General features: G+C 35.7%; 1 protein-coding gene across 4 annotated transcripts in view; it reads left to right on the top strand.

Moving 5' to 3' along the window:
• The window catches only part of LOC123561561 (protein TANC2-like), a 92,216-nt gene that overhangs the window by 69,601 nt on the left and 5,800 nt on the right, over nucleotides 1-16,815 (top strand). For all 4 annotated transcript variants that reach the window (XM_045354024.2, XM_045354025.2, XM_053553092.1 and 1 more), the window contains exons 5-18: nucleotides 6,791-6,974; nucleotides 7,475-7,596; nucleotides 8,001-8,240; nucleotides 8,894-9,058; nucleotides 9,554-9,655; nucleotides 10,223-10,344; nucleotides 10,640-10,781; nucleotides 11,016-12,162; nucleotides 12,582-12,813; nucleotides 13,477-13,713; nucleotides 14,942-15,118; nucleotides 15,545-15,629; nucleotides 15,815-16,072; nucleotides 16,380-16,555. In XM_045354024.2, coding sequence (XP_045209959.2) covers nucleotides 6,791-6,974; nucleotides 7,475-7,596; nucleotides 8,001-8,240; nucleotides 8,894-9,058; nucleotides 9,554-9,655; nucleotides 10,223-10,344; nucleotides 10,640-10,781; nucleotides 11,016-12,162; nucleotides 12,582-12,813; nucleotides 13,477-13,713; nucleotides 14,942-15,118; nucleotides 15,545-15,629; nucleotides 15,815-16,072; nucleotides 16,380-16,555 — 3,389 coding nt within the window. The remainder of the gene's footprint in view (nucleotides 1-6,790; nucleotides 6,975-7,474; nucleotides 7,597-8,000; nucleotides 8,241-8,893; nucleotides 9,059-9,553; nucleotides 9,656-10,222; nucleotides 10,345-10,639; nucleotides 10,782-11,015; nucleotides 12,163-12,581; nucleotides 12,814-13,476; nucleotides 13,714-14,941; nucleotides 15,119-15,544; nucleotides 15,630-15,814; nucleotides 16,073-16,379; nucleotides 16,556-16,815) is intronic.

Below are 16,815 nucleotides of genomic sequence, written 5' to 3' on the forward strand. Positions count from 1 at the left end.
ATGTTTCATTGATTCTTCATCTCTAAGGTGGAAATGATAAATAGATTTTGTCAAAACGGAAGAATTTTAAGGAGGTAGTTTTTGCAATTGATGATACAGTGGGTGAAATATTTCAGAATTTTTAAATTATAATTGAACTGAGCATCAAAGAGATGTTATTTGATACCAGAGATGGAATACATTTTACCAGAAAATTGCATCTGAGGAGGAATTAAGAAGTAATGTTTTGTGTCTTTTTCATGTTCAGACATTATGTTATGTGTATAAGGTTCTAAATCTTAAATCATATAAACTGTTCCTAATTTGGTATAAAATTTGCAGTTATATTAAATACAGAATTAAGTACAGCATCTGATTTCCAGCTTGTTTTGAAAAGTTCCATTTTTATACGCCCGGGGCGTATTATGTGAACACCCGTGGCGGGCGGGCTGGCGTCCAAAAGCATGTCTGCTCCCTAAGACGAACAGTTTTCATCCGATCTTTACCAAACTTGCTGATAATGTTTGTGGGCATAATATCTCGGCCAAGTTTGATAACCAGTCAAATCGCCCCAGGCACTGTTTGGTTATGGCCCTTGAATTACTCAAAATCTGCAAAATCACAGGTGTATTTTGTGACAGTTTGAAATGACTAAAAAATATCTTAAAAGAACTAAATTATTCAAAGCAAATCAATCAGTTAAATCAATAGATCATTTAGTCAAGGGGTTACCTTATTAGCTCAGTGCTGAATTTATGTAAAATGTCTGGGATGTTGTGAAATTAATTAGAAAAGTAATCAATCATAATTGTTGGAAAAATAATAGGTTAACATTTGTACAGGTAGACAAACATAAAACAGATGCCTGCGTTTATACCAAAGCTTTCAAATTAGTTGGTCTATGACTGGAATGATGACTTTTGTATGGAGTTATGATTCGATTACTGCATCTGTAAACAAATTATCTAAATTAGATGGAATTTGGTTATGTTTTGTTTTCTTCATTCATCCCCAGGTAAGACTTGATTAGCAATTTGGTCTGTTTTTGAGAATAATGTTCCTGGAGTAGGTGTAGTGCAAGCTGTTGGAAATGATGAATGTTTTAAGCTTTGTAACAGTTGGTTTCTATCTGCATGTGAATTTTAAAAGTACCATATGCTTGGAGGGTGTTTTAAAAATCTCAGTCTAGAAGATTTAGTGAAGGTGTGGTAATCTTGGATTTTTCCATGGACAGACACAGAATGATAAAGAAAGGTATTTTCTATCTTTCTATGTTATATGTCGAAAGTTACGTTTCTTAATGCTAAATCATTATTTTTGTGTGACAGACACATTTTCATGGTTAAAGTGGCTCTGTTAGTCAATGACATTAACTCACAATGAACATTTAAAATATTTTATTTACTTTATCTTTAAAAATTTAAGTACTTATGTGGTAGTGGGTTTGGCAAAACCACAGGATTTTATAGGGGCCTATAAAATTAAATTATTTCACATTATTTATCAAATATTCTGTCACATTTTCTATTAAATTGTGTAATTATAGAATAAAGCATTATTGTAACTTCATTATAATTGAGCCGTGCCATGAGAAAACCAACATAGTGGGTTTGCGACCAGCATGGATCCAGACCAGCCTGCGCATCCGCGCAGTCTGGTCAGGCTCCATGCTGTTCGCTTTTAAAGCCTACTGGAATTGGAGAAACTGTTAGCGAACAGCATGGATCCTGACCAGACTGCGCGGATGCGCAGGCTGGTCTGGATCCATGCTGGTCGCATACCCACTATGTTGGTTTTCCCATGGCATGGCTCATATAGATCTTTTTTGAAGCATACATTCTAATTAATATGCACATAATAAGAAGCATTGTGAAGTGTTTTCATGTTGAAACTGTTCATTGTTAAGTCACATCCTTTTTGATAGCCAGTCTGTGTATGTTTAACTGGTTCTTTAACATGCTGCACCAGTGTTTTGAGTGTTAAACATTGACAGTAAATATCCATTATACCCCAGGTTCATACAACTGGAATTTGTTTGTAAATTGTTTACAAGTTATACTTATGTCCAAAGCCAGGTTTTATGGCTTAAGAATTATCTTCATCTTGTTTTTCTTCATTTACCCTGATTTCAGAAAAGAAAGTTAGCACAAATGAATGTGAAAAGGTTTTGTTGATCAGTGTGTGAGGATACACTGTAGTGTACAATGGGTAGCACTCTTGGTTTTGGTTTGCACTTGTTTAATGGTCAATTTTTAGAGCTTCTGATGCTCTGACATTGCTTTATCATGGAATTACTTTTTTTCATTGAATAAGTGTACAATCATAAACAATGCTGTATGATGGAATATTGACTAAGCAGAGCATTGCTTTATCATGGAATTACAAGGTATAACAATTTGTAAGCATAGCATTGCGTTATCATGGAATTACAAGGTATAACATTGCTTTTTCATAGAATTTGTAAGCATAGCATTGCTTTATCATGGAATTACAAGGTATAACATTGCTATTTCATAGAATTTGTAAGCATAGCATTGCTTTATCATGGAATTACAAGGTATAACAATTTGTAAGCATAGCATTGCGTTATCATGGAATTACAAGGTATAACATTGCTTTTTCATAGAATTTGTAAGCATAGCATTGCTTAATCATGGAAATGCGAGGTATAACTTTGCTTTGTTATAGAACTATAGTCATAACATTGCTGTATTGTTAAATAACTGGTGTAACATTCCATTATGATAGAGTTTTTAGGCATAGCATTGTTATCCCCCGCCGATGAAATCGGGAGGGGGGTATTGAAATGGCGTTGTCCGTCCGTCCGTCAGTCCGTCCGTCCGTCCGTCCGCAGCCATTTCTCAGTAACTACTTGGTAGAATTTCATGAAACTTGAAATAAACATGAACCAACATACTGCGATGATGCCCGTCAAGTTTTTTTTTTGATTGGTCAATTTCCCTCAGAGTTATTGCCCTTGATTTAATAAAAAATGTCCGTCTGCAGCTATTTCTCAGTAACTAACAGGTAGAATTTCATCAAATTTGAAGTAGACATGAACCAAGATACTGTGCTGATGCCCGTCAAGTTTTTTTTTTGATAGGTCAATTTCCGTCAGAGTTATTGCCCTTGATTTAATGAAAAATGTCCGTCTGCAGCCATTTCTCAGTAACTAGCAGGTAGAATTTCATCAAACTTGAAACAGACATGAACCAAGATACTGCGACGATGCCCTTCAAGGTTTTTTTCGATTGGTCAATTTTCCATATAGTTATTGCCCTTTAATTGTTTAAAAATCCACAGATCTGTACATAACAAACCAACCAATTGGAAGAATTTCATTAAACTTCTTTCATTCTTTTCCATGAACATTTATTATAAACATGTGATGTTGTGTACCTACACCTGGTCACCACCTTACCTTGGTCCCCCCCCCCCCCCCCCCCCACTTTTTTTTTTTTTTTCATTTTTCATTTTCTATCAATATTTATAATCAACATGTAAACTGTTGTGTCCTCACCCCCCCCCCCCCCGCCCCACCCAAACAAACCATTCATTTTCTTTTAATTTGATTTTGACTAATGAAATTATTTGCTTCTTGGTAACATTCTTAACTTTTTGCTGGATATATTTTTTTGCCGTTCCTCAACTCTGACCCTTTCGGCGGGGGATTCCAATTCATCGAATTTGCTTGTTTTATCATGGAAATGCGAGGTATAACATTGCTTTGTTATAGAACTATTGTCATAACATTGCTGTATTGTTAAATAACTGGTGTAACATTCCATTATGATAGAGTTTTTAGGCATAGCATTGTTTTATCTTTGAATTATGTCTGACATAACATTGCTTTTTCATTTAATTACTGGAAAAAATTTAGTTAATTTCTTGAATATTGTGTCAGGTTCTGGGCATCAAAGTGTTTATATGTTAAAAGTTATGTTGTTGGTCTCATATTTAAACTAATTATCTGGCAACAGAAGTTTTTGATTTTTGCAGGAAGGTGCAAAATGATGCCTTAATAGAGTCTGTTTTGCAGAAATATCCAAAAATGATGTCAGAAATTTCTGTTTTATGAGTTTGTTTTCTGTCTGGTGGTTCTGGACTTCTTGCTATAATGTTGTAATTCCACAGAATTTATTGTTATTCTTTGTGGAAAATAGCTCTTTAGAATATGCCTGGATGTAATCTATGATGCTATTACTGTCTGGGTATGTCAGAAATAATGTCTACATACTTGTAGAATATTTGCAATATGCTTGAGCTTGTATATGGATTTACAGTTGGCCATTTTAGCAGAATGGACTTTTTTGTTAAAGGATGAAAAGGGAAAAAACTCCAGAATAAACAATTGGTAATGTTGTGTTAATTGTGTTGCTTTTTGCCTTCATGGATAATTTAAGTGATTGTAAGCTGGTCTGTCTTGTAATCATCGCATTCATACATTCTAAGCAGAATAATTCCAAAAGCAATATTCAAATGAATTTGTGTTTCCAGATACTCTATTCTAATTTCCATGGTAATCAACACTGCAATGGAATATAATTTGATAATTTCCGCTAACATACTCGGCAATTGAAGCAGTGGCAGGTTTAACACTTCCTTGCTTCTATAATTAAATATTGTATCTAAATGTGGACAAATATGTGGTCAGATGTATAAATAAAACTTCTTACTGTGACATAAAGTTTAATTTTGTGACTTAAAGCTTAACCTGTGATTAATTAGAAAAAAGGTAGGAATTAAATGACTTTATATTGAAAAAGGTTTGACTGATTTATGTTTTTTTTAAAAAAACAACAACAAAAACACTCCTGTTATAGACATGCAGTTTTCACCTCTAACATGTTTGATTTATTTGAATGATTTTGATTGTGTAGATCACGGAAATGTTAAGTCATACCAAGTTTTGTTTATGAAAAGTCGTTCATGAAAACATTAAGTAGACAAACATTATTCATTACTTCTGACCTTGCGATATTACCTTTTTATTTATTGTGCTTATTAGGTTTCGATCATGGTTTGAACACGTCATGTTAACTAATGATATTAATTTTAATGTTATGAAAACTATTTCATTCTTTTTGTCTGTAATTTTAAGGAAGGGCTTTACCTGTTAGAAATCAGTGTTCAGATCATGTTTTGCTTGGCACATTTCATTGATTAAATACTGATCGAAATACTTGCAGTGTTTTAAGACATATTCAGATATATTTGATTGGCTCTGTTTTATGCTGAATCACATAGTTTGTGTAAAATTTGGACAAGCTAGCATCACATGGCAGAGGTTCAAGACTTTATACCTTTGGAAAAGCTGGAGTCTAGTCATAGGAATGTTTTGTCTGTTGAAGATACTCAGATATAGAAAACATAGTCTCTGTTGGCAATAATTTTTGGTTATGTGTCATTCCATTTTCCATGACTGAATATACTGTAGGTATAGTATGTGCCATTTGAGTTTGTTGGGTGTATGAAATATTCAATGTTAAGTTACATAGGAAAGTCGGTTGACAAAATCAGTTATTGGTATTGACAATTTCTCAGCAAATATCTGACAACTTTTCCACATGAATCAGAGGTGGAGGATTATGTACACTTACACATAGTATGTTCAGTCAGTTGTCATGGAGAACATACACCTCACTTGGGAAATCTTGTTTTACGAAAGTAAATCAGTGTCCGTTACTGAAAAATTATAATACTTATATGTTTAAAGTAGGGGACCCTTAATGACACTGAAAATTATATACTCTTGTTAGGTAATTCAGCGTTCTTCAGCTGTAAATGTAGTTGAAAGCACACAGGTCATTCTGAAAAAAAAAAAGAAGAAGAATGCCGAATTCGCCTACAGAAAATACTTAATCTGACAATTGCCATTTTTGGTCCACTTCCTTAAGTATAATATACTTTATTCTTCCAACTCACATTTAAAGTCTGTCCCTTCAGATTTTATATCCATGCCTTCTGTAGTCGGTGTTTTAGTTATCTTATAGTGTACATAATTTTAATGTATAGACATTCATTTCTTGCAATAAGATTAAAATTTGGTTTGTCATTTAGAAACTAAAAAACTTTACTTTTCCTTGATACCTTGAGATTTTTGTATTTTCTGAGACAATGGCCCTATTCTTCTTCACCTGTGATTCAGTATCTATGGTGGCAAGTTTAGTGCGATTCATCAAGTTTTAGGAGCATAGATTACTATCAAGAATGTTCTGCACAGAAATTACAGTTTTAAGAGAGTATTAAATTTTGTTACATATTAAACATAATGTGCATATTTCTGCAGTTGTAAAATTTAAGAGGGAAGATTTGATACATTATAAATTTACCTCCTGACATTATAAAATATTTATATGGTATATCTTCTTCTGACATATTTTATCATCCAATCTGGTATCATAACATTTTTGTCATAGTTTGTTCTGCTCAGTACCAGGTAAAACATAATAATGTTAAGTGGAGGTAACGGTTTAGCCACAGTTTTTTTTATATGAAACCAAGTGGTACCTAAATATTACCTGCTAATACCATTATCCTTTAAATTTTTGTTTGGAAAAGAAAAAGCAATAGAGTAAGACAAAGTGAGAAGGGAAGACAAAGTGTGAAGAGGGGTAGTATTTTAGCTGTCAATCTTGTAATGGTTTTAATAAGGATACAAGAGAAAAGAGAAGAAGAGCTGACTGGAGAAAATTTTGGACTCAACAAAAAAAGCTCTAGCTTGTGACATGTATCTTTACGCAGTTTGGAAAGAAAATGATAGAATAAAACTGACGTACATTGCAATTTGGAGTGATTGTTTATTTTTCAGGTTCCAGAATGCAGCAGAACCAGGCACCAGCCCCAGTGGTTCCCTCGAAACCTAAACTGGCTACATCAGCTTATCCGCAACAAAGTCTACCTCCATCTCTGAAGAACTACACTCCGCAACAACAACACAGTGGCCAGTATAACAGACAACAACAACAGCAGCATCATGGGGATCCTTACTACAGGTAGTGTTTATCATTATAAATGTATTCATGCATGAAGCTGAAATACGTTTTAAAAACTACGAAAATCCAACAGCCTGCCTGCTTAGTTCAGTACAGAGAATGCAGATCTACGGATTGTGTGGTTGTGAGTTTGATTCCTGGGCACGGTGTATGTTCTCTGTGACAATTTGATGAAAGATACATCCGTCCACTACCTCTGATTCATGTGGCGAATTTGGCAGTTATTTGTGAAGAACAGGTTAGTACTGGTACAGAATCCAGGAACCCAGGTTAGGTTAACTGCCTGCCATTACATAACTGAAATACTGTTGGAAAGGGCACTAAACCCAAAAGAAACAAGCAAACAAAAATCCAACAAAATAATAATCATAGTAATTGTGCAAAGTCATTAGTAAGTTGTGATACAAAACTGTTACCATGTAACACACATAACATTAATGGGGGATAGGGTAACACATGGACTCAAGTAAATGCAAGTATAATTTTGTTTTCTGTTACAGTAGTGATTCTGCCCTTGGTTCACCAGATTTCAGCAGTAACGCCAGTGGTGGTGTCGCAGGTCATAGCCAAGATTTAGACGATCTACCTGGTCATACTGATGTTAACAGTGCTGGACAAGTTGGTGTGTACAATATGTTTAGTTTCATTATTTAGTAGTTTTTATAAGTAAAATAGTAATGCATTAAAGCTAGGTAAATGTTTACTGGAAAAATTAAATTGTGGTAATACAGATTTGAAATATTTGTAGTAGTCCATTTTGGCAGCACATTGGTACTTTGAATGGTTATCTAGCTTCCAATTATGTTCTCCTCACAGCATAAGAGAGACGTATTTACCTATGTGCAACAATGCTGCACAGCAGACCCTGCTAATTGAGACAGTGCTACAGAGTGGGCCCTTAGCATTGCAACATTGCTGCAGAATAGGCCCTTTGCATTTCTTGGAAATAGAAACATTTTAAATGGGACTATTTTAAAAGAAAAATATGGAAAGTCAGGTATAATTTCGCTTGAATTTTTTTCACAGGTAAAAGCAGTCCACCCCCACCACCTCCTGATGTTGCCCATGGTGACCTTATGATGAGGTTAGGATTGTTGCTAGGTGACAAGTCCTCCAATCAGGTGCCAGAGCCAATGTCACATGGTCACAGAGCAGCCAATCATATACGAGATGAGTCTTACACTACTGTATCCTCACTAGGGACCAGTGGGGATGGTACCCCAGATAGAGGGATTTCCGATACTAGTCCAATGTCTACATTAACAGGTATATTTTTAGTACAATAAACAGCTTTTAAAAGTCACAGGAACATAGAAAACATGCACAGCTGAATGTTTTCTAGTCAAAGGTGTGAGACTTGTGAGAACATTTCTTGACTGAAAATATCCCTAACACTCCTGTTGTTCAGCAGTGACTTCTCCCTTTACGTCCATGTATGGAAAACGTTTGTCTGCTTCAGTCTTGATATGTTTTAAAGGTCTGACACATAAAAAGGGCGGAGATAGTAACATCTAATCAAAGGCAGTGTCTGCTTCTCTGATGTCTACACTTAATTTTAGATAAATTGAATCTAATCATATAACATTATTGAGTTAATAAGAGAAAAAGGAAACATGTTTTAGATGATAAATAGTATGAAATAAGTAGTTAATGCATTATTCTGGCAGAAAGAAAATGTCCGTAAATACATTTTACATTTTTTTGCAAGATAAACAGACAATCTTTCTGTTTAGTATTTTAACAAGGGAAGCATGATGTAGGAGATGCTAAATTATTTTCAAGAGCTATCTGTGAAAATAGCCAAACAGTTGATAATACAACATCATATGTAGTAATACAGCCAGACATGTAATAATACTGCTTCATGTTTGTGTTTAATAATAAAGTTGAATATTAAATACATTTTGTTATCATTCCAGCATCGTCAGGAAGTGACCGAGGCCACAGCAGTCTACACCCGGCTTATGGTGTTCCCCACCACAGTCGAGACCCCAGTACAGACAGCCTTGGGTCCATGATAAGTACAAGTACAGGACACAGTATAAGTCCACATGCCACGGAAACTAGACCCCATTCAATAACAAGTAAGGCTTAAACAACTGTTTTCTACAAAATGTTGTAGTGAAAATGCCTTCTATTAGTACAACTGACATTAAATAGAAATCTTGAAAGTGTGTCACTCAGTCATGTTTTGATGTACTAGCTAGCATACTTAATTTCAGAAGAAAGTCAAGGAATTATGACGCTGTTTAACCTTTAGACTGCTGGTGGCGAGTTATTCTGCCTTTGCCACCAGTGCAGACCAAGATTGTGCAGGCTAATCATGATCTGCACTGTTCGCTATTCAGTCAGTAAATTTTTAGTGAACACCCTTTGAATAATAAATTGTATTGCCCAAATTGAACGACGGACCAGTTCATTTTACAAATTTAGCAGGGTAAGGGTTCAAGAGGAAGTGATACCTTTTCAAACTAGATATTGTCTGAAGTATGAATATTCATTAGGATTAGTGTCTTTTGACAGGTTTTTCTACTTACAAAAATGTTGAGTTTTTGATAACTAGTGTTACTTTTATTCAGCATCCACACCTGGTGCTATAGAAGATCTGAACCTGTTTGGCAGGAAGTCTAAACTTCGGCGATCTGCAAGAGCTACAATAGGATATTCAGATGATTCTAGATGTAAGTCTATCCAACTGTTAACAATGCATGCTTTATTATGTAAAAATCTACAGAGTAATAAAATCAACCATGTAAAAGGAAATCAAAGCAATAAATGAGCCACGCCATGAGAAAACCAACATAATGGGTTTGCGACCAGCATGGATCCAGACCAGCCTGCGCATCCGCGCAGTCTGGTCAGGATCCATGCTGTTCGCTGACAGTTTCTCCAATTCCAATAGGCTTTAAAAGCGAACAGCATGGATTCTGACCAGACTGCGCGGATGCGCAGGTTGGTCTGGATCCATGCTGGTCGCAAACCCACTATGTTGGTTTTCTCATGGCACGGCTCAAATGTTACAGCAATTCAGGATATACACATGATAATTTTACACTTACTGTCAGCTTGAAAATTTAAGTTTGCAGTTTGCACTTGTGTAATTAATTCTGAGTGCATGTTCACTGCAGTTGAATGCACAGTTAATCTTTTTGTTCAGCCTTGTTCAGAATACAAGTATATTTTGCATTCCATGTAATTTTCTTCAGGCATTTTCAGTATTAAGAGCTTGTGTACCTGTGTCATTTCAGTACGTATAACACCAATTAGACCTCCTCAGCTCCATTTGAACCCTATTAATTTTGAGATACCTCACGCAGAAGGTACGGCGATGTTCATTGGACGAGAGTGGATCTTCAAAGACGTTGATCTGGTAAGACTTTAATGATGTTTAAGCTGAATATTATTCAAAAGAAAAAACACCATTTTACTATTTATAATTATCCTGTAATTTTAGTACTAATGAGAAGCTGACAATTTATCTAGAGAATATGCAAGACACACCATGTACAATATACAATATTCAACTGATTGAGCATAGTGGAAAATGCATAAAATGTTAAAAATAGACGTGTTCATTGTGCTCTCTTAATAAAATCTATCACAGTATTAAAAAACGCATGATAGAAGCCAAATTGAAATAAAAGCTATTGTTTACCATGTTTCAGTCATTGAATGGAGAACATACAAGCTCTGACCAGCCTTCCGGAGTGATTATTGCTGGCGGTATTGGTAGTGGGAAAACTGCCATTATAGAACAGTTGGTGGCACACAGTTGTTTTGGTGATGGCAAAACAGGTCTTGTCCAAGGTAGTACAAACATTACAGATTTTAATTCTTATATTGCTTGTTTTGAAAATGTCAGAGAATTATTTAAAGCTAGGCATTTACCACTAAAACTTTTTTATGCCGTAGATTTGTTTAAATTGTTTGTAGTCTTTATATATTTTGATGAAGAAAGAACTCTGTTTAAAAAATTAACTGCAGATTTACATACTGTCTCAATGCCACCATTACTAATTTAAAAATTTATATATTTTTCAGCCCCCACTGACAGAAAAGGTGATAGACTACTGAATGGTGGTATGAATTATAGTCCAACATCAACACTAAATAAACAACAGAATCTGAGTGGTTCAAATAATAGTCTGAACTATGATGCATTGCGAACACTTGGGTCACAAGTTGTGGCATATCATTATTGCCAAGCAGACGTAAATGTGACCTGCATGGTGCCAGAGTTTGTTCACAGTGTTGCAGCGTTCCTCGCGCATGCTCCACAATTGTACGCATACCGAGAACTTTTACTACAGGACCCGCAGTTACAGCATGTGTTGAGTTTGAAACAGTGCGTGCAGGACCCGTCTAACTCATTCATTAAGGGTGTTTTAGAACCTCTTGAACAGTTAACACAGAGCGGTAAAATGGACACCGATACGTGTTTGTTTGTTGTGGATGGATTAAATGAAGCAGAATTTCATAAACCTGACTATGGAGATACTATCGCTTCGTTTATTGTACGCCATATTGATAAATTTCCAAGATGGCTGAAATTAGTGCTTAGTGTACATACAAATATGATCGAGATTACAAATTCATTGCCGTTTCCAAGGATTTACATTGACAAAGTAGAAGGCAATGAAATGCTGGTGAGAGATCTGCAAGAATATGTGATTCATCGAGTGCAATCATGCGTGCAAATTAAACGCAATATGGCTCTGAAAACATTGGATGCATCTACGCAAGTAAAATTCGCTTCGTATGTTCAGGGTCTTAGTCACGGGTCTTTCTTATTTTGCAAACAAACGTTAGATTTAATAGAACATGGACAAGTAGTGCTAAAAAGTTCAAATTATAAGATTTTACCGGTGACTTTATCAGAAGTGTTTCTCTTACAATTTAACATAAAATTTCCAAGTGTGAGATCTTTCGAAAAAATTTCACCAATTCTTGGCATATGCCTGGCTTCCCTTTATCCATTGACTTTAGAACAAATATTCCAGGCTTTAAATTCAGGATTTACAGACAGATATGTATCATGGGAAGATTTTCAACAAAGATTAGGGTTATTGTCGGGTCTCTTGTACCAAAGACGTGACGGTACTTTTGTGTTCTTCCATCCTGCTTTCCGAGATTGGCTTATACGACGAGAGGATGCAGATAACAGTACAAAGTTTCTCTGTGATTTAAGGTGAGTAAATTGAATTTTATTCTTAAAAGTTTACCTGCACAACTGACAAAAAAATTAACTCTTCATATTTTGAATTTAAACATATCGTACACTTATTGCAAGTGAGTTTATCAAACGCAATCAGAGCCACATTATGCAAATAACCTTCCCCTAAATTGACACTGTACAGTGGGAAACTATAGCTGAAGATGCACTGTTAGCACATTGTACCAATTAAGCCTGTTTAATAGTGTTCTGCAATATTAAAAAAATACAGGATTTGTTGTTTTAAGATTGATTCAGTTAAATTGAATAACTTGAAGTTTATTTTTTATAACTGAAATATTTGATCCCATTTGCTATGTTGTTTTTTTTTGCAGATGGTTCTGTAAAAGTTTGATAAAATTTCAAAAGTCTAATATGCTAATGTACTATTTCAGGCATGGACACGCCCTTCTTGCATTCCACTTATCTCGCGTTGTGGCCCCGCTGAACTCTGAGAAAACTATAGAACTTGGCCACCACATTCTAAAGGCTCATATATACAAGAACATCAGTAAGCAGCGAGGGTACTCTTCACGTGATATGCAGGCATTCTGGGTCGCTCTCAGCGCAGACAACCTTAGTGCAGCTCTAGTCTCATTGCGTAATCTGTACTCTCCAAATGTGAAGGTAAGAAAGTCATACTGCACAAATGTGAAGGTAAGAAAGTCATACTGCACATGCCCTATGTGGTTCTGGGACGATCTATGTATGAAAAGAATTAGAACCACTGCCTTACCCTTGCATGATCATAAGAGGTGACTAATAGGGTCCTAACACTTGGTTTTGCTATAACTCAGTGATTCCAGCAGGTATGCAAATTTTGATTCCATACCTCATGTTTTTATTTCGATGTAAATGAGATGTGGAACCAAAATTTGTAGTCCTGTTTGGCGCCATATAACCTATACTGTGTTGGTGCGCCGACCCAAATAAATAAATATCATACTGCACACATTTAGCATTATCCTATAGTGTATGTAAGGAAAAGGGGTTTTCCTCTGTCTGTTCCATTGGGTTTGAAATACAGTACATATTTCTGTTATGTCTCGATCATACTCCATTTCATCACTTAATGCTAAGAGAAATATTTTGAAATATTTAGAGTTGTAAACCTTGACAGAATAACGTTTATGATGTAAGTACACTTGATGCACTAAATAGTAAATACATTGTCTGTGATATCTTGACACTTGTATGTAGATAAAACAATATGTCCTGGTGATGTATAAGTGCTATAAATGTGACAGGGTATAAATTAACATGTTATTGTAATATGTTTATACATTCCAGGTCAGTCGACTGATACTCCTCTCAGGTGCCAACCCCAATACGAGAACCGTTTACGAGGATAATTCTCCAATACTTTGTATTGCTGCCAAGGAAGGTCTCACAGACATGGTGTCTCTGCTCCTCGAGTTTAACTCCAATGTTGATGCTGTATCCGACACTGGAATGTCGGCGCTATGTTACGCTGCAGCTAACGGACATGCAGATATTCTCAAGATGCTGTATCTGAGGCATGCAAGGGTAAGATTGAAGATAAATTTGAGCCGTGCCATGAGAAAACCAACATAGTGGCTTTGTGACCAGCATGGATCCAGACCAGCCTGCGCATTCGCGCAGTCTGGTCGGGATCCATGCTGTTTCGCTAACAGTTTCTCTGATTACAAAAGGCTTTGAAAGCGAATGTCACTGCAATAGTAAAAATAATGTAGACTGACTGTAAAATATACAAAAGCTAAAGTGTGATAGTTGCTTAGAATGCTGTAATCATTCAGTTACAAACAGTCTGCTATCAAACTTAGCAATAACAAAAGCTTAAAATGTTCTGTCATCTGATTGAAATTCCAGGAATCAGATTTCTTTTGGTCTGTATTTATGTGATGGATAAGATCTTGTAAAATCCTGACCAAATCCCTTGGGTTTCAGTCTGCAATTCGTTTATCTTAATTTTCTCTATACTTAAGTGACAGAATTCTATTAATCATTCATGCTCCCAAATAAATCAGCTTTTCCTGAATTCTAATGATAGCCTTTCATAGACCTGGGAAAAAAAAGATTTGCAGACTGTCTAGACTAACTGTTGGCATGGTGTGGGTGGGGTAATGGGAGGTGCTTTACATTTTACATCAAATTATTGGACACTTTTTGTCGAGCCCACTTGTGGAAGCAAAGACATTTGTCCAAATGGCTGTTCAGTGTATGTGTGTGCATCTGTCCGTCCAGACTTGTTTGTTCAGAACATAACTTTGACATGCATGGAGCAATCTTGTTTATATTTGGCTTGTATGTTAACCTCAGTGAGACGGAGTGTCATGCGCAAACCCTAGGTTCCTATCTCAAAGGTCAAGGTCACAGTTGGAGGTCAAAGGTCATGTCAGATCTTGTCCAGCCAATAACTTTGACATGCATTGAGGAATCTTGTTTATATTTGGCATGAATGTTTAACTCAATGAGACAGACTGTATCTCAAAGGTCAAGGTCACAATTAGGGGTTAAAGCGCGGGCTCAACATGTTGCCTGTGGACATCTAGTTTGAGATACCACTTGGCATAGATGAAATAACTTTTTCTTATAAAGCCTGGATCTAAAGTTCACCAGTTTTGCTTTGGGACCAAACAATTTTGATACTAAGGGGTTTTAAGATTCCAAACTTATTAGTGTTTTATTCTGTTATATATGATTGACTGAAGCACAAATAGGAAAGTTGTAATGCATAAAAGTTGTAATGATTTCATATTATTTATATTTCTAGATAAATCATGTGGACAACAGTGGTCAGTGTGCATGTATCCATGCTGCTGTAAACGGCCACCTGGACACACTGGTTTATTTACTGCAATGTGATTGGTCAGTGTACGAGGGTCAGGTGACCAAGGTTGAAGCGATGCAGCAGTCGTTCATTGTAGCTGCTGCAATGGGACACAAAGGGGTGAGTTACTAAAATTTATACATCTCATGGTAGTTGAAGTGCTAGTATTCAAACTTTTATTACAATTAAATCAATAATATTTCCAAGGGTAGTTAGTACCGTAACTGTCACACAAGAATGGGATCGCGAAATCCCATTGGTTCTACCCCGGTGCCTGACAATGCCTGAGGCACCTAGGATCTCCCTCAAGCATTAAAAGCTAGGACTTTGCAGTATGACCATAATTGTTTCAATGTGAGTCCAACAATACTCGACAATAATAACACATAAATATGTTTTAGCTACCATACCATAACATATCAGTTTAGTGGAACATGTGGCAAAAACTTATTAAATCTTATGCTAAATATTGTTCCATGCTGTAAAGTTTGAACGAAATAACTTGTATGTTTCTGACTCTAGTTTTATCCTCCAAATGTTTTACAGATCTCTGAATACCTACTTCACTGTAACAGGAATATACGTGAAGGTTTTGGTCTTGATGTGGTTGACACCTTGTTAGGAGAAACACGTAAGTACTGATTTGTAGCCAACAAATTGTAATTTATTTTTATAAGTCAGAATGGGGAATAAAACTCTTTTTTTTTTTCAACTTCAGTATTCAATTGTTTAGTTTTGAAGTAGTGTGGAATTTGGTGTTTACAGTAATGTTCACTGTGTATTTTGCTACAAGTGACAAATTGCTTTCTTTTGCAGCGCTTACGGCGGCATGTTTGAATGGACGTAAAGAGATTGTGATGTGGTTGTTGGATCGAGGAGCCAGTCCAGAAACAACCAATCTGAAGTCATTTAGCCCTTTACTGTGTGCAGTTGAGGCTGGAAAGTGGGAACTTGTCGATCTTCTGCTGTCTTTAGGTTCTTCCATTGAGCAGACAGATAAACATGGTCGTACTCCGTTAATGATTGCAGCATACAAAGGGCATATTGGGGTCTTAGAGATGCTATTGTCAAGAGGTAAAAAACTAAACTTGCGTTGCATTTTACTAGCAAAACATGAATTAATAAAAACTTTAAAACAGATTTCTACTCAAGTTATAAGTATGAAATTGAAACAATTGTAAGAAGCAATTTTAAACATGTAGATAAACTTCAGGAGGTTTGATAGATTCTCAAAAGTATAGACTGGATCATTGTAAGAAGATAAACAGGTGATATGCAGATTTACATTATTTTGCAGAATATTTTGCAAATTTTTTTCCCAACCTTTATTGTTCTTAATTTGAATGATAAAAGTCATAACTGGCCATATCTATTTTAACAGGAGCTTCAATCCACAAGACAGACAAGGAGGGCTTGACTGCACTATGCTGGGGTTGCTTGAAAGGTCACCTACATATTATACAGTCATTGCTGGATCGGGGTTCACATCTTCATCATGCAGATAGATGTGGTAGAAGTCCATTACAGCTGGCTGCCTTCCACGGAGATGCACAAGTGGTAAGTGTATTTATATTGTTGGCTACTACATTGGAAAATATAATAAAAATGCCTCTTCTAGTATTTTGAATGTTAACTTAGGTAAACAGTGTTTCAGGTAAGGACATGTTGAAACTTTGTAGCTCAAGAAATCTTTGTTTGATCAAAACATGTATCAACACTTTCCTATATATAATGTTAATTATTACAAATTGTCCAATAACATAAACTTTTTTAAAAATGTCTATTGAATAACAAGTCATTTATGTACTAGAATTTGT

The sequence above is a fragment of the Mercenaria mercenaria genome, chromosome 10, assembly GCF_021730395.1.
Source record: "Mercenaria mercenaria strain notata chromosome 10, MADL_Memer_1, whole genome shotgun sequence".
Lineage (NCBI taxonomy): Eukaryota > Metazoa > Mollusca > Bivalvia > Venerida > Veneridae > Mercenaria > Mercenaria mercenaria.